This window comes from Plectrocnemia conspersa, unplaced genomic scaffold, assembly GCF_051122295.1.
Source record: "Plectrocnemia conspersa isolate PC_06_02 unplaced genomic scaffold, ASM5112229v1 ptg000007l, whole genome shotgun sequence".
Taxonomy (NCBI): domain Eukaryota; kingdom Metazoa; phylum Arthropoda; class Insecta; order Trichoptera; family Polycentropodidae; genus Plectrocnemia; species Plectrocnemia conspersa.
The window spans coordinates 5,880,023-5,900,053 of NW_028277171.1; the positions used below are offsets into that span (position 1 = coordinate 5,880,023).

Consider the following 20,031-nt stretch of genomic DNA (forward strand, 5'->3'; position numbering starts at 1 on the left):
TAATAATAGAAAGTATACCATATTTGATATATTAAAAAATACACATATAATAATAAAGAATGACAACAGTGAACTATTATTTTATTTTTTATTGAACCAATCAAAAATGTGAGTGTTGCATTATTAATTTTATATTAATAATCATGTACTATAAATACTCAACGAGCAATGATAGTTAATTTGTAAAATGATCTAAACATCGAAATATCCTATATTGTAATATGATTTTTATGGGCTCAATTTGAATTAACTTGTAAATAGTTACACGAAGCATAAATAATAACGATATAATTAATGTATAAAAGTGAAGAAAAAACATAGTCAATGAAATTTATATAAATATATATAATATAATATGAAAAATAATCATTATTTATACAGTAATTAAGTAATAATTTCGGATTATTATTCATTGTAAATATTATTGTAGAAAATGAATCACACTAGATATAGAATTATATAAATATTTCATAAAACATGTAGAAAACAATATAAAATTTGATATGATAAAATGTAAATTATATGTTTGCTCTTTTACTGTGTATTTATTATCTATAAAAATTGTAAATATTAGGGGAAAAAATAACAGTTTAACAATGAAAATATATGTTAATTTAACTTTCGCATTTTGCGCTTTCACAAAACCTAGTTAGAATTTTCAACATGGTTTATTTATCCTTTTCCACGCGTATTTTAATAAGTATATGTGTAAATATTGAAGTTGTACGAATATATTTTCTTTTAATAAATATAACAATATTATAGAGTGGTATTCAAATATCATTTGCGAGGTACTAAGAGTGATATTGGAGATTGTTATGAAATTGACGCGTTGTGAAAATATAATATATATATATATTAAAATTTATTGATACAAAGCAAAATGAAAAATTGTTAATTTATCATATATTATATTATGTATTAAAACATAAAAATATATACTATGGAAGCAATGATGAAATTATTTTATACGAAATTGTTTCAAAAACGATAACTTATACGAGGAAATTAAACAGAGTAAATGCGCAACATATACATATGAAAAATATTTCAAAAATGTTGACGATCTCTATTGTTGTGTCAATTTGTAATGCAATTTATTTTTTTATGATGCATTTCCTCAGATAATTTTCGCTTATTTATATAAACCACGTTTTTATAAATGATACAGAAAAGTTTAAGATATATATAAAAAAATCAAAAACATTCCCATTCTAGTCACTATTATAGAATTTTATGATTTTTAGATGTATCATTTTACAAAACGCATAATTTTAAGACGAAGAGTGGAGATTTGTTATATATAACAATCCTAAATTTGTACGCCCTAGTTAAAGGCAAATGGTTTGTATTTTGTAAATATTTCGATGATGATAAAAATAAATGAATTATAAGATATACATTCGTCTTTTTTTATTTGTTATTCAATTTAATTCATATACACATGTCTATAACACATTGTATAATTAAAGAACAAGCTATGTCCCAAAATACAAAAAAAAAATGTAAAAATATGTATATATAATAATTATATATATATATATTCTAGCGAGCTCTCTCAAAGTAAGATACGCAATAAAGGTAGGTTATAAATAAATAAATACATTTATTTATTTCTGCATATACAACACAAATAAATAAATCGATTTACATTCTTGGAGGTTCAAGATAACTGATTGGCTAGACTAGATCGAACTATTGAATTGGGAGCGATTTTATCATTATCGTTTCTTGATTTCTAGTTAAGGCTGAACTCATGTTTATTTTGAGTAAATCAATTTTATATAAAAGATATAGAAAGAAAAAAGATAAGCGTACCTTTTATTTTTTTAAATAATTTGGTAAAAATTAGAATTTTTGTTTTTATCTAATAAAATCTTGTTAAACTATTTTAGCTGCATTTATCAATATATTTCATATGGATTTCGAAAGCAGTGTATTTTTCATCTTCTCGTTTAGAGATGATATTTAGGGTAAGCCTCTTTAGATTACTTCTTATGATTGTTTTTTTAAGAGTGCAAATTGCTCCGTAATTTGCATCGTAACGATAATAAATTTTATTATGCATCATTTCCGTTTATTATCTTCCGTTGAACGTCAAATGTTGCTTCGATTTTTTTTCAAATGAAAGGAACACATCTTTTTGTTTTTGTGACTAGAGGCAAAAGCTAATTTCAATGCAAAGGCTATAGCTGATCTCAACAAGACGTGAAACATTTTTTTAAACATCATACGCTCTGTGTTTTTCACAGATCAAATAAAAAATATCAGAATCATCTATTGACACAAAACATACGAGTGATAATTTTATTTTATGTTATCATTACTAAGCGGTGCCAGAATAAAAACTAGGGGGCTAGGGGCGAAATAATAAAGGCACAAATAAAACAACACACAAGAAGTAGAATATTGGAAAAAATTTTAATATTATAAACTTCAAAAAACTCAATACTAGATGAAAAGGTCTATAATAGTCGAGACAAATAAAAAACTGTATTTAGATATATAGTAAATCTTGTTTTAGGAAGACTCATGAAACGATGACGAAAAGACTACTTTGACCAACAATGGCAATTAATGACCAATAATTAATTACCTATGCAAAAAAGTAGAAAACACACAAAGCGAAGATAAAAAAACATAAAAAAGATAAAATCAATATTTCAAAAAAAACTACAAACCAGAAATTGTAAATCTATATTAATTACTAATATATACATATACATAAATTTATTATTTTTTGGGACATCTAATGACATTTTAATTTCTATGAGAAGCAAATTAGTGAGTTTTTTATGATCATTAGCTAAATATTTATATATTTTGCTGTTGCATGTATTTTCCGATATACATATATATGTATATGTTTTTGATATTTTTCAATTTAATACGTTGTACGATTTTTTATTATTAATTTTCCCAGCGTGCGAGAAGTACCGTTCACTTTATCGTCCATGAAATTTTTCTACTTCAGTATCCCGAATTTTTACTCTGGTCATACCGTTTCGGGTTTAGAACGTTATAATATCAAGCGATATTAGTATGTGTAAAATCTGTGCAACATGCCCGACGATCGTATAAAACACAACGATCGTTACGTAACATTTGAGAGCTTTCGTTACTTAGTTTAAACATTATTTTTATTACGTAATATCAGACAATAATTCGCTTTCGTGTCGTTGGGTGTAAAAAAGTCGCCTAATGAAACCAAACTTTGCTTATCTGATGCCAAGTTTCAGGTAAGAGCTTCGTTTTTAATAACACTCTTACGTATTCATGGCGCGTATAACTGAGCTTTTTGTGTGTACACCGCGGAGGAAAAGTTAGAATTAAAAGTTTTTCCGTGGAAAATCGTTTCTTCGATATTCAAGCGATGCAACAATGGCAAGATATTTACGTAAATGCATTCACAGCAAGGCGCTTTCAGATAAACTTAATACTTTTACGGAGAAAACGTGCTCTTTTGAATTTATTTTTATAATATGTGCTTTAAAAAAATTATATTGAACAGATTTATACTAGGTACTTTAAATCTACATATTAATTTAGTATTTGAGCTTTAATTAGTAAATTAAATGTTCTTAAAATCTTCAATAAAGATTTTAGATAAAGATTCTTAATAATATAAAATGTGAGAACACATATTAAAATATATAATATTTTAATATAATTAATATTTTTTATATACATATATTACACAAATGATCGCAGATACGTTATTTTAAAATTATTTAAAAATACATTTAATTTAATAATGTATTTTTATTAAGAGGCTTGAGAAATTTTAAGCTTAAAAATACATTTTTAGAATATTATATTTATTAAATTTTAAATTTAAAAGCATAAAACTAAAACTATTTTTAATTCTTTATAAAGAGTTATAATTTTATCAAGACCGATAATATATTAGTACTTTGTCCTTAAATAAATTTCACTTAACACAAATAAATCATTGACAATATTTTTCTTGAATATATTAGTTAATTAAAAATGTTTTATATTTTTAATAAATGCATAATATTTTGAATAACTTAAACATATAGTCACAGCGAGTAGTAGGAATTTACTAATTTAATTTAATATTGCCATATTTTTTACTTATTATGCTTATATCTAATCGCTCAAAAATTCGATTAGCAGCTTTCTTTTATTTTAAAACCAATCTAATCGCAATTTTATTTTTGCTAATTTTATTTTAATTATTGTTGTTTGTAATGTAAATTATATATTATAATATATAATAAAATCGTTACAGTAAATAAAGAAAATCATAAATAATTACAATTTTTATTCACATAAAGTATTACTTTCGTATAATTATAAAAATACACACGCATTAAATAAAAAAAAGTATCTTTCTGTATAAAATATAACATTTCATTATATAATTACCATTTCCGATGTAAAATACACGCACACAAAAACGTTAGGCAAATTGTACACGCCGACTCGTTAAAAATTATCCTTAATGGATTGTTCTCATCTCGTAATAGAATGGCAAACTGGATTATAAAAGATGAGTGGAAGAAATAAAATCTACCCCTAATGGAAGAATAAATCTTAAATACCTTGGCTTTTCCGGCACGACGATAAATTAAAATTAGGAAGAAAAGTTTGTGCGAGTGGCACACATTTCAAAAGTAAAACGAAAGCGCTCGTGAAACGGGATAAACCTTGTACAAACGTAAATATTGGCTCTTTCCTTTATTTATACATACGTACGTATACTATTGTATATACTGAATAAAACACTATAAATAAATAAAAAATAAAATATTTATTTGTACTTTGCGATATTAAAACAAGTCGTGGCTGGGACGATAAAAACCTCTATGCTTACAACAATATGTACAAAATATATATAAAATTAAATTGTATTTACACTTTTATACGATAGCTTATTAAAATAGATTATCTCATGTTTAATTTTCTATACAGCAAACAATTGCAGATTAAATATAATAAAATGAAAAATCTAATATCGCAGCGTTTTATTTCAGAACTGCTCGCTTGATCTCGTTGCATTGCTTCCGTGTGCTCTCCTGGAAAAAGTTTTAAATAGGTAAAATAAAATCATAAAAATAAAGTGCCAAATCTTGAGATATACAATGTGTCAAAATTGTATAAAACTATTTTATTTACAGTTTTTAACGTTACATCAATTACGGCGTATCATTTATTTTTAACTAATTGCAAAAGCGTGTGAACCAAAAAAAAACAAAAACTGTACACAATTAGCACAAAAAGGGTAAATTTAAAGATACTTTCAAAATTTTCCAGGATTCGAATTTACCAATTGAACGTTTCGCTTGTGGCTTAGCTGCTGTCAAATAAAATACCCTGTCCTTTTTTTTAAATTTAGAATGAACCAATATAAACCAAAATATATTATTAACATATAATCATATAATTGTAAATTAATATTTAGTAATTTAATTTATTAGTATTTTTAACATATCATTGTAGAATATCTCGAAATGAATGTCGTTATTTTAATGATACAAAAGTATCGCTTTTAAATGTTTATTGTTATTTTAATGATTCCAAAAAATATTTTTTTCTAAAAATATATATTTTATCAGCACCTTGATCATTATTTAATTCCATTAGCATAAAGTATTGAATAATTTGACTTGCAATATTTCGATAGCCCCATTTGCACATCATCTGCATTTTTAATTATTATTAGTATTTATTGTATAATACTTATTTTAAACCTATAACATCATTATGTTTTATTTTGTTCCATTTCTGATAGCTTAGTTTAATATTTGTTGACAAAATAAATTATTTAAGCTATTTTGTGCACTTTCAGAGCTTGTGTAAACTTTTAGTGAATAAATTTTCAATATCGATGTATTAATATAATTATTTTTTATAGTGTTTCTAAAAAAATATATATTTATTTAAGTCAGAAAATTTGACATCTAAAGGACAACAGACATTCTCTAATAAGAAACTTGTGATAAGGTTTAAGAGGCAATATAAAAATAGGTAAAAGTTAAAAATAGATATTATTATTTCTAAAGGAAAACATATTTATCATAAAGTGCCTTGATCCATATTATTTATATAATGTTTCATTAATAATTCTGATGAAAAGATTTAATTTTATACAATACAATAATTATTTAATAATATATCTGTATGAGTTGAAGTATAATGAATTGAAAACATGTTACGATTATATGGTTAAGGTAAAATGATATACTATTATATAATAATAAAATATATTTCCTTATATATATTATTGTTCATATTGTAAATAAATTAAATAGGTCAATTAAAATTGCTTAATTAAATAAATATGTTAGTATAAAATAAAAAAATAATAAATGTAACAAATAGTTCTGTTTAGTAAATAGTGATCTTAGAAAAAAATACAAAACATATAAATTAAAACAGCTTTTCAAAAACAGAAATGTATATTAAAAATCATAAGCTAAAATATTAGTTTATATTCAAGGGTTTTCATATATATATATTGTGTATCTAAAAAACTTATTTTGTAGACTGATTTTTGATAAGTATAAAACTGTACTGTATGATATATTGTAGAAAGAATATTTATTTATTTATTAAAATTATAACCATCGTGACCTGACAGGCAAACCCAATGCGTCACGATAGTCAAAAGTACTAATACATCATAATACATACAAATATAAACAAGACAAAACAACAGACACAAATCACCTCAACACGTGTGCATTGTCCCATACGAACTGAACCAAAACTCCATATGTGCAAGAGAAAATGTCAACATTACTATGGACAGAATTGAGCAGATAAATAGCCTTGGCCAGAGAAGAGTTGGCAAGTGCTCCAGTTCTAGACTTTACAGGCAAGAATAGTGGACGCGACCGAGAACTATAACCACCTTCAGGAGCCCACATTTGAAGCTGCTCGAGCACTGAAGGGTTGTCTACGATGCCCTTGAGCAATTTCCAGAAGTGTTTAATTACATAAACACTTCTACGAGTCGACAAAGAAACGTATCCCAGGGCTCCCAAAATAAAAGCACTGGGAAACAAGAACGGATAATACCCGTATTCCTTCAAGTATAAATATCGAAGAAATTTACGTTGTACTTTTTCCAGCTTCAATTCATTACATTGATTCATTACGCCTGGGATCCAAATGATGGAGCTAGTTTCTAGTATACTGCGGACTAGAGTATCATAAAGAGTGCGCAATACTAAAGTATTCCTGAAGTAACGCGCATTTCTCAAGATAAAACCGAGCATTTTTAAGGATTTGCTATGAATCTCTGCAATGTGCTGGCTAAATTTCCAACGTTCTTCGAAAGTCACTCCTAAATCCTTAGTTGAAGAAAACCTTTTCAGAAAATATCCGCCTAGATGGTATGAGTATTTTGCCGGCGTTAATGACCTTGAAAATGAAATTGTGTGACATTTCTTTACACTGAAAGGCAATTGGTTATAGCAAGCCCATTTCCATATAGAGTTGAGATCCTCCTGTAGGTCGAGGGAATCAGAAATCGATAGCATTTTCTTGTAAATTTTCAAGTCATCTGCATATAATAAAAAATGTGAATGCTCTATTGCTGTTTCTATGTCATTAATGAACAATAAAAACAACAATGGACCCAAATTGGATCCTTGAGGTACTCCTATATAATAAATATATTTTAAATATGTTAATAATGTGGTACATTTGGCCATAAAATAGCTTTAATATGTATTTGTTTCACCATTATAAACTTATTTGTGAAAAATATTGTTCTAATAATATAATACTCAATAAAATATAAATTACTCTGTTTTTTTATGTACTAGTAAATAAATCTATTTAAAAATCTTTTCAATCATTATTCAACTATTAAATATAATATGTACTATACCTTGAAACACATCTAAATATATACTATCTCCTTGTACTCCATCTCCTATACAAGTATATTTTCCAGTATCTTCAACTCCAACGCTCGCCACAGTCAATCTACTGATCCCTGTTTTTTCGCTTCGCTCTGTCTCTATTGATATGCCTCCCCTTTCCGACTGAAACCAGTAAAATATTTATTTATAAATTTTACAAAAATAACACAAATTAAATTTAAATTACTATATCCAAAATCTTATATAATTAGATTTGTATCAATTATACGTGTAGTTAGTTTTATTATTATATTTATTAAATGCTTACTAATATATGTACAAATAATAATTAACGCTTTGAAATATACAGGTTGTATACGTATATGACATTGTAATTTCATGGATAATTCATATTCGAGATGCGTCGGCTTTTGAGATTTTTTTTCAATTTTAATTCTAGCACCTCTGATTTGTAATTCAAATTAAAAATTACTTTTAATTTTTGTTTTCGGCACGGATGATATTAAAAAGTTTTCAGTACCTTTTTACATAAAAAAGCGAGTGTCGCCTCACAGTATTAAATTGACACTAGAAAATTAATATTTTTAAATAATTACTTTAATTAAAAATAGCTGTAAGTTATTTAATATCACTAATGTATTCGACTAACGTGCATGAATAAGTGACAATTGAAAATAATGATCTTGATCTATACACTGCTGTGATCGATAGCTGTAAGTGGCCATAAAACCAAAAACTATATTATCTCATAAGCTATACTAATACCACTCGTCAGTGAGTCATTAGTTATAATTATTAAATATATAATATGTATATTGACATTTACAATATAAATTATGATCTAGAGATTTGTTTAGCCAATATACGTCACCTCGATTGATTAGATCTCTCCATCATACAAACTATACGCATATTTTCTTTATAAAAATATTAATAGATCGGTCGAAAAAGTGTTTCAGCCTATTATGCCAAGATGCCTACGAGAAGGGAGGAGAAAAAAAACGTATTTGGAGAAAATGAAGTTTGGGTCATATCTGTCCCGCGGCATAGAGGAGCAAATGTCCGTCCCAGTCGTTAGGTGTTATCTGAGCCGGGTATAGGTGACCCACGAGACGCCTTTCGACGCCTATTTTTATGAAGGCGTCATTTTTCAACCGGCTCTTTTCGGTACGGCGACCCTTTGTGTGTGACGCAACAAACGCAAATATGCCCCGCCGCAAAAAGCACGTGACAAAATACGTCATTACTCACGTTTTTAAAAGTACGGCTCGTGAAGCATGTGCGAAATTTAAATCTTAATACGCTTAACGTTTAATTACATAGAAAAAGTACAAAGCAAAGCATGACTATTCTTTAAAAGTGCAATTATAAAATGTATTTATTTACTTAGACCATCGTGACATAACAGGTTACCCCAATGCGCCATAATGGTCGAAAAAAAATAGATGAAAAGCACCATTTATTTTTGAAAAATACCAGGGGTAGCCACAATGGCAACCTTGATGAGGTTTTAAGACTGTTGAAAAGGAGAAAAAATTGAATTTGAAGTTACATTTTTAATTAATTGTTTGAAAAGTCTTAATTTCGTAACTGTTAATTGAATTTCAACAACAGCTTAGCGCAGAACTTAATTTCACAATATTTGCGCTAACACAGTCAGTTGAGATGTCAAGTTTGGGCTTGGAGAGTCAAAGTGATGGCAAGTATAGGTAGAGCATTCGAACCGGGTAGAACCGGAACCGGGTACCCGGTTACCCGCCATGTAAAAAAATGTTTTTTAAAATGATATTAATTATTAAAGTAAAATTAAATATATCACGTCATATTTAATCAAAGATTCAAATATAATAAAAATTGGACTCTTAACGGCTTACAAAAATTACCCGGAACCGAACCGGGTACCCGGTTCTTTTCCGGAAAATACTCGTAAAACCAGGTAATGAATTAGGCCGGGTATTTGAATGCCCTAAGTATAGGCTTACGACCCTAATATTAGATCTATAGCATCATACGAAATATACGTGAAATATACTCCTGTCCATATTTTGAACAAATTTGTAGTAATTAAAATCATCACTATATATTTTTATATTTATTTATCAATAAGTATATCGAACGTATTAGAGCTATTTGTAGGGACATGAACCCAAACTTTCCATCTCTATCTCAATTATAAACAATGATGAAACTAATAGCTCTCGAACTGACTGTGTTAACGCAAATGGAATATAGGAATATAGGACTATCAGGAATATATTTGTATATGATTTTACTAAAACGGCAATTTGAATATAAAATTACTGGAAATACACATTCACTTTAACCAAATCAAAAACGAACATTTTCATAAAAAAAAATAAAAAAAATAGTTTTTATTCGGTACGTATCATTTCTGAACAAATATTTTACTATGATTAATTTTGAATTTGTAAGAAGATCAGTTGAATTATATTTCCGCTAGTAGCAATATATTTGTATATAATTTTACTAAAACGCCGTTGAAAATATATCTGCACTAGTAATACACATTCACTGTAACATATATATATATATCAAATCAAAGAGTTAATTAGTGGAGAGCACTTTACAACAAAATAATCAATTCAGATAGATTTTTGAGTTTATATTTTTTTTATAGATTCCGAACAAATACTATTACTGTATTTGTAAAATATTTGCATCACTATAGCAACATAAATTAAAACTTTTTTTGAAAAAAAATCTGAATGATTAAAAATTTTTAATCAAAATATTTTTTTTTTATATTTAACGACCTGTTAATATGATAAGCTCATCAATGATAACAATAAAAATATAGATCGACTGTTTTTTAAGTACTTTTTTCTAGTATTACCTTTATTTTATAAAACTTACGCAAAAAAACAATATTAAGCACTGTATTATTATTAATAAAATATAATTTAACTTTAAAGTGTGCGATATAAATTTTACCCTCTCATAATTGTGCTGTGTTTTATATTAACAATGTTTAAAAAAGGCTTGATTAATTATACTAATGATAATAATATAAATTAATTTATACTATGTAAGGTTTTTTTTGAAACAACTGCTTTTAAAGTAGCAATTATGTAATATAATTAATAATAAATATAAATTATTATGTTATAAAAAAATTGGTATAAAAAGTATAATTAAATGAATTTTATTTATTTTTATTGATGATATGTTTTTTGTCTCTGTCTACTGGTAGATAAAAACAGAATGAAATAAGTAATTTGTACAGAGTGGACAGATGAGGTCAAGTAGTATCTCTTTGTACTGTTAGATAGGGGCAGATGAGTTTAGGTTATCTGATTAATATATTTTTGTTAAGTATGTTGTCACTCTCATTCCAGATGTTTTCGTATTTTTTAAAGCTAAGCTTAGCATAAGTGTGTAGAATAAAATCACAAATATAAAAAAGTCTCACGTTATCAAATCACATATGAACTAAATCAACTTTGAATCTCACTTATATTTCTCCTGAGGAAAAATTTAGCATAATAATAATTGAGGCAATAAATTTATTTTTATATTGTAGTTTATATTTATTAGAATCGTATTAAAAATATGCATTTATTTTGATAAAAAAAGCAATCTAGATTGTGAGTTAGGTTTTACAAAGCTTTTATTCAATTTATTTTGCAACACAAAAACAAAACTAAATGCTACTTCTTAGACATACATGTGAGATGAAAACACAGTGAAGATTTCCTCACTTTCAAAGTGCGATAAATCCAAAGCGGTGATTTATTAGGAAATTACCTGAAAGCTGACAGCGTAGCCATTATGCAGCCACTGTATGGCCGGGATGCCACTCGCCAATCTCGGATGATATTTGTCCTTGTCAAAACCGAGCCTGATGACCAGTCTACACTCGAAAGTTACGGTGGACCCCTCCTTGACGTGCTGCTCCTTGGGTCCGGAAATGGAGGCTTTTACGGCCGGAGCGAAAGCCTCAGGCGACGCAGGCGAATCTTTCAGAGGCGTTTCTGTCAGACACAAACAAATGTATGCGTTACTTAGTTTAGTTGCTGCTAATGATTCACAAAGTACTTACAAGCTAAGGATGGGCATTGAAAAAATACGAGTTAACTCAAAAAATTGTTTTATAGATCTTAAATATATTTTTTCAATGTTGCTGCCTTACAGATATAAGCAATAATATTAAATATCAAATAACTACATCGTGAATTAAAAATGCTACTGAACAAAAAATACATGGAAAGTCTATTTCAATGCTTTTAAATAATACTTTAAATATTACTAGTAATCTGTTTTAAAAAGTCTATTCAAAAAAATAATAACGCTCTTCGCCTCTAGCTCTAATCGGCACGACGCGAAGATTAATCTGAAGGATGGATTAAAGGCGCTGATGGGAGTGGAAATATATTATTGATTTTGCGTAATACATCAATGGAAGTAGGTTAAAATATTTTTTTGTTTCAGAATTATATTCTGAATATTTCATTAAAAACGTACTTTGTGATATACTTTTATTATTTAAGAATAATGCATTTTAATGCGTAGTAAGGACTAAATTTTTTATTAAAAGATAATAAAAATACACTATATTTCATTACATGAATGTCAAACTAATCTACAAATAAGAGCATTGTAATGCTGCTGATTTTTTTTTAGAGGTCGACAATTATGAGAAATATAAATTACGCGTATGGCATTGCAATACGCTTTTGGGACAGATAATTCATATGGTATATAAAGGTATAGGGTACAGAGTAATTTAGGGTGTACATTTTATATTTATAACTCGCTACGTCGACCTTAACAAGGTCACTTTAAGGACGCCGAGAAACCTTCATATTTTACGTGTCCTTCGTGGCCGTTTTACAATGCCTAAGACAAACGTTAGCGATTTATTGTAGTAATGCCCTATCTTACTTGAATTTTGATAAAGGATTGAAGATAAATAGGTCAGTGTTGATAATTTAGAGATTTTTGTGAGGAAAATGTGAGAAGGAAACGCCACCGCGTACGTGAGGACAGACAATTTTGTATGAAAATGAAAAATTGAAGTTGGAAAATGGCATCGCGTTCTTGCTTCTCCTGTCCCAGAACGGCAAAGTTAGCTCTAGCAAAGTAAACGAAGATGTCTCGCGCGACTTTTTCTACTAAAATATTGCATTCGGAACGGAAGAGAAGCAACGACAACAATGGCCCAGAACAAATCGAATATTCAGAAACGGATAAATCACCAACAAAGGAGAAAGAAAAAAGTCGAACGGCGATGTCGCGATTTAGTTTGGTTAGTACAAATTGTAGAAACGTTTAAACAAACAAAAGAATATTGAATTTCGAATTACTGCGACTAATTTAATATATTTTATAAGCTTTGTAACTGTTTATTAGTAAACAATAATATAGTGAAGAAGCACAATGTCTTTTATATTTTATTTTGTTGACTAGTTGACCCTTTCTTTTATTGTACTTATATACTTATTTCTAATAAATATTTATTGCAAAAAAAAATCTGATTCGTTGTGATTTAATTATGCATAAAATTTTTAAAATATTACTGATTTACATTTGCTCTGTTTAAAAGAAAAAATTGTAGTCGAAAAGTAATTAAAAGCGGTATTTTTGCAAATTTAAAAAAAATACTAAATCCCTAATAATTTATTTTCAATACTACATAATAATTATATAAAAAACACTTGTTAATTTTTATTTAATTTTTAATTATTCAAAGTCATAAATATCGAACTTTTAAAGATAAAAAAAAATTGTGGTAATTTTCAAAAAAAATTAATATAATTTTTTTTAAATATTTAATTTTTTTTTTTATTTTTTTTTAAAATTAAATTAAGACCATCGTGGCCTTACAGGTTACCCCAATGCGCCACGATGGTCGAAAACAAATTTTAAATTTATAAAACATAAAAAACGTATATATACATAAATATAACAATACTTAAACATAACAAAAAATTATAAAATATCAAAATTAAATGATACAAACTGGATCAGCTCCTCGTAGCTAATATTAAACAGGTCAATAGCCAGCGTATTAAGGAGCCAGATGGCCATAGCTATAGGTGGGTCAGCAAGTGCGGACGTCCTAGCGGACGCGATCGTGATTCTCGAAAATGTTCCGTAACCCAAAACTGAAATTCCTCGAGAATAGCTGGATTGTCGACAGCACCTTTTAGTATTTTGAAAAAATGCTTAGCGACATACAACTTTCTGCGAGAGCTCAGCTAATCGTATCCCAACGCTCCTAAAAAAAAGGCGCTGGGATATATGTACGGATAATAACCAAATGTCCTTTTGTAAAGGTATCTTAAATACCATTTTTGAATTTTTTCCACTAAAAGGGAATATTTGGCTATTCTTGGATTCTAAATTATAGATCCCGATTCAATAATGCTACGAACTAAGGTGTCATAGAGGATGCGAATAACTGACGGATCGTCAAAGTGAAAGGCATTCCTCATAACAAAGCCGAGAATCTTGGAAGATTTATCACAGACGTCGTGTATGTGTAGAGAGACCTCCATTTGCTCTCGAAAGTGATTCCGAGATCTTTAGTGGAAGTTTCTCTAGTCAAAATGTTACCACCGAGATGGTAAAAATAAGCTGATGGCGAATGGGATCGAGAAAATGACACAGTATGGCACTTTCCGACACTAAAGGGCAGACGGTTAACGGAAGCCCATCTCCACAGAGAATCTAAATCACTTTGTAGAGAGAGAAGGAGTCCACAACAGATCGAATGCATTTATATAATTTTAAATCATCTGCGTACAGAAATAAAACTTGAATTTTAATTGTTGTATTTATGTCATTAATAAATAACACAAAAAGCAGAGGTCCCAGATTGGATCCTTGAGGAACCCCCGAAGGGGTAAAATATTCTTTTGACAATCGGCCACCACAGGTTACAAACTGTCTACGATTCCTTAAATAACTCGAGAATAACCGAGTTAAATTATCCGAGCAACCGAGATTCGACAATTTTTTTAATAATAACCTATGACAAACTTTGTCAAAGGCTTTCTCAAAATCTGTATACACGACGTCTACTTGAATTCCCGCATCGAGAGAAGTTGTCACCGTTTTGGTGAACGACAGAAGGTTAGTAAAAGTGGAACGGGCAGGACGAAACCCGTGCTGTTGGTCTAACAAAACTTGCCGAAAATGATTATAGAGATATTTATAAATAATTATTTCAAATCAATCCTAAAGTTTTCTTCATACTTATAAATTGTATGTATGTTTTTAATTTTATATATTTTACTACATTAAGTTATGTATTAATATTATATTTGTAAAATATATCATAGACAATAATATATGTGCATATTTGTATTTTTATCAGTAATCTCTTTATAACAATGTATTATTTATATGGCCTTTGAGTAATAAGTAAACAAAGGTATAAATTATTTGTGTTAACAAAATATTATAGCTAGTTTATAAAAAAAATATTTTAATTTGCAAGCTGTTCAAAAATATTTATTGCGTAAATCGTGCCATTTTTTAATTTTATTGAATTGTGACTATTGTTAATTTTATTTATTTCATTACATTAGGTTATTTATTAATATTTGTAAAATATGTTTGTAGACAAATCTATTAATAAATATTTATATATTTTATTTTTTAATATCATTTTAAAAAGGTATAAAAATATTGCCATATATAAGAAACCAAAGTATTATAAAAGAAAAAATGTTACCTTAATTTAAGCATTAATTTTTTCTAATTTATAAATTATTACTTTACTACAATTTTTTGCATAAAAATAACAATAGTTTTAGACCTTGAATATAGCTTTCAAATTGTTTCAATATATTTTTTCTAATCAATGGTCGTGTATTTTATTAAAATTTGCGTGATTTTGAAACTGTATTTATTTTATCAAAAAATTCAATTTGCTAACAATAATACCAGTTCAATTAAAAAAAACCCTAACGAGTAATTGTGTTTTTTATTTTATATTTTAACATTAAATGCGTTTTTGTTGGTTACATTTTAAAATTATGTTGGTGACATTTTAAAATTATCGCCAATAAAAAAAGTATTATTGAACCAAAATCTCATTTAAAGCACTATCGAAATACCAAAAATAATTTTGTATAAACAATTACTTTTTTCATTTAAAAAGATTATAATTTCAATCTGAAGCCTTATGATAAGCTGTAGATTAATGCAAATTATACAATATATGTATATAAGTAATAAGAATAAAATGTATGTGTATCTAAAATAATATTTAAAGCAAATGATAAACCATGAATATTGATTAAAATTAAAAAAACCTTTATGTGTAAAGTAGTGAGAGATTTGAAACAAGAATAATGTATTTTATCTTTTTTGCTTTTATAATGTTATTTAAATTTCAAAGTATAGTAATCGATTATTAATCGTATGTCATTGTCGTTCAAGATAAAAACACAATTTATTCTTAGGTTGAATAAATATAAAAACGAAACATTTTAAGATGTTAATTATGCTTTAATATCAAAGGTAAACCACAATACGTTATAAATGTTAATACTTCCCCTATTAATAACAATACAAACAAATCTAAATTTAGCATCAAAATACGTTTTAAAATAGAATCGTTATTGTAATTAACCCAAATTAATTCGTCCGTGAAAATGCGGCTTTTCTTGGAATTTAATAATTTTAGTTATTGTTTTTCGGTACTATTTGAGCCAAATATGAATAATTAGTCGGACAGTATTGGTTTTTAATCGCATTAATTATACCGTCCGAATAAACACATTACATGCGTACACAGCGCATATTTCGCACATCGAATATTGGCAATTTCAGACACGCAAATCGTTAAAATGCTAAACGGACGTAATTGAAATTCATCAATTACACGCGTCGGCTACAAAAACCTATTTAACGACATCAGCCATGCGATTCATTATCAGATTTGTGCGACGAGATAAATACACGATGTATGGATTTATCCTATCTGTTTGATAAAAAAAAAAGTTGTTTTATTTAATTGTTTAAAAGCAAACTTGCACTATCGCGTTGTTTATTTAGAGCACGTACAAACGGATTGTTTACAGCCGTGTGTTGCGATTAAAATTGCATACGATATTTACATATTATGGTCGATGGCCGTAATTGACAAACGGCAATGATAACGGGAATGTTAACTGTATTTTTTAATAATTAACTGAAGTGTGCCTAATAAATATTAAATTTAAATAATAATAAATTGTTAAACTAACTTTGATAAAAAGTTGTTTTATCATTATACGATTATTTTTAAATATAGCCTAATTTTTTTTACGTATTAAACATTTAAAACACTTAATATTATATCTTAAAAAAATTTCGTAAAAAATATATATCCTAAATTAGTCTATTCTTTACAATAATACGTTTGAGTGTTTCGCGTCCATGATGAAATATAAATATTACGACAATTATATACATATAATTCATGAATTTACCTGTGACGTTTAGCATGAAAAACTTGCTCATTTTCGGGTGCGTATTTACTTGGCACTCGTATTTTCCGGTATCATTTAATTTGGTCGTCCTTATCCTCAGAGTCCACGTGTCTGCGTCAGTCGACGGTATGACGTCAAACCTCGAGTCTGCGGTGAAAGTGAGTTTTCCGCTCGTCAGGATATGAAGATCCTTCGTCCGTATCCAGGACACCTAGAATTATGAGATATTTTTAGAAAAGACAACATTGAAACGGGCTCTGTGTTTGTTTTATATAAAATATTTTTTGATACTAACATAATAAAAACTGATATTATAATAAAATTGTGTAACCTTACATCAAACGCTTAAATATAAAAAATATAAGACAAATCTTTATGTCGTTGTTAAAAATTAATTAAGATAACTATTATATTTAAGTTTTTAATAATTAATACATTTTATTATCAAATAATATATAGTTTAGAGTCCTTGGTTATAATAGCTAGAGAAAGAGACTAAGCATATATGCATCTGATATGCGATGCTGAAAAATATACATTGGAGAGTAAAGAAAAACATAATTTCATATTCTATATAAAATATCTTTATATATTATTTGTCATATACCATACAAATTTCTAGTTGTATCGTGATTTAAAAATATAGTTATTGTTGCTTTTATTATATATGTATCTATAATCTATTAAATTTTTGAAAAGTTTTATTGAAATTCTATTATATATATAGCAACATTTTTGCTTTAACCCAGTCTGGACGAAGTGGGGGTCGTTAGTACCCCATTTAGTATTTTTTCATATTGTCTATAAACTAGCTGTTTAAACGATACATTTATGTTATAATGGTTTTAAGTAATATCTGGCCATAAAAAAAAAGTTAAATGTGTCTTTCTGCAAGTTTGTACAATATTAAGAAAAATAGGTATAGCACAAAAGTTTTAGTTTAACTCCTTTATATTATATAAATTTTAAGTAGATGGTTAGAAACTGATTTTATAAAATGAATAAATGATTAAAAAATATATATTTTAACATTCCTGATTCTTTGATTTTATTTACTGTCCTATTTTCATATTTTTTTTTGTGACTATCGTGGAAAATTCGATTAACCTTTTAAGAAACAATGCTCTAAATTTCAAGATATTTACGATATTTATGTTTATCGTTACAAATTTAGTTTTATTACTAATATTCAGATTTATAAATAAGTAGGGATCATGTAAAGATGAAATTGAAACCAGCCACATATTTTAAAAACTATAATACAGCTTCATATTTTTAGGGTATAAGGGAAGAAGCGAAAAATCATATTTTGGTATCGAGTGCTATAAAAAATATATAGCTGTAACATGATTATACGATTTTAATGTAGAAGAAGTAACAATAAAAGTTTTTAACAATTACAACTAAACAATGATAGGTAATAAAATTATTGCGTAAGATCGACAAGAATACTGAACTTAATATGTTTATGAAGATAAAAAATTTGCAATTGAAAATCAATATCTTAATTGTACTTTTTTTAAAAACAAGACCATGATAAGTACTTATAAACAATGCTGTCATTAGCGTACATTGATAAATTAGTATTTTATATATCAGAAAAGGAACGGCCCAAGCAAACCTCCGGGACTCTAGTTAAATTTTTACGCAGTATTAGAAGTTCCTGTTTTAACAAAATAACATAGCTTTGCATCGCAAAAAAATCTGCCACTGGGTTAAAATAGAACATCTAACCCCGTTATTTTTTTTTTAAATAAAGCACAAGACTATATATTTTATAATGAATACATATAAGTAAACATACGATAAGATCTTGTTACCATTTTTTTAAAGACATCAGACGTGACAGACTTTATCAAAAGATATTGGAGATATAAGATTATAGCTCATTATATGTACGAAATCTAGTTACTTTAAATCGATAGTTCAGCTTAATTAATCAATAAGTGTTAAGAAAATAAATAAATTTAGTAATAAAAACGAGCCGTTCGAATACGTTATTGATGCACTACTCGTGCATCGTCCGATTATCATAATTTTTCTTTCCATCGCGTCGGTCGCGCGCCATTTTGTTTCTCCTCTGCCGGCAACTATTGTGCGATGAAATATTATATTGATCATAAAATGGCGTTTTACGAGCATTGCTCGTGGTCGTCGTTCTTAATGTCCGGCGATAAAAAATCCGCATTGATGTGTGTTCGCGTAACAGATTCGGAACACACGCGTGACCGTTTATCCGTGACGAAGACGGGGAGGAAAATCCCCGGGAAAGCGCCGGACGGCGCTCGTACAAAAGACACAATATAAATTTCACATGCGAGAAGGGGGCTCGAGTATAGCATTTTCTGATTGTTCCTAAAGCATCGAAATATTCTTCTTATGTATATATATATTATATATGTTTAAATATAAACAACATTTGTATTATTGACATATTCAAGATACCTTAAATAATAAAATTTGTGATCAATTATTTGTTTAATTAAAACACGCGCTTCACTTAGAGATATTAATTTAAATGTTAATATGTACTAAGTTGAATACGAGATCCATCTTAAAAGTAATAGTATTTATGCACTATGCACTACTTGATTTAATAAGTCAATGATCAAAGTCAACCTATCATAAGCTAAGTTTATATCCATAAAAATATTATTTTAGTGTTACAAAGTTTTTAAGGATGGCAATCGAGCTTAATTTTCTAATTATTTTTATATTTTTTATTACGA

At 27.6% G+C, this 20,031-nt stretch overlaps 1 protein-coding gene across 4 annotated transcripts in view; it reads right to left on the reverse strand.

The window, feature by feature from the left end:
• Window positions 1–4,760: 4,760 nt before the first annotated feature.
• Window positions 4,761–20,031, reverse strand: part of LOC148233727 (zwei Ig domain protein zig-8-like) — a 130,619-nt gene continuing 115,348 nt past the window's right edge. For all 4 annotated transcript variants that reach the window (XM_088188564.1, XM_088188563.1, XM_088188567.1 and 1 more), the window contains exons 4-7: window positions 17,303–17,513; window positions 11,625–11,851; window positions 7,865–8,021; window positions 4,761–5,042 (exon numbers count right to left, since the gene is read on the reverse strand). In XM_088188564.1, the coding sequence (XP_088044690.1) occupies window positions 4,912–5,042; window positions 7,865–8,021; window positions 11,625–11,851; window positions 17,303–17,513 (726 nt within the window). In that variant the 3' untranslated portion in view covers window positions 4,761–4,911. The remainder of the gene's footprint in view (window positions 5,043–7,864; window positions 8,022–11,624; window positions 11,852–17,302; window positions 17,514–20,031) is intronic.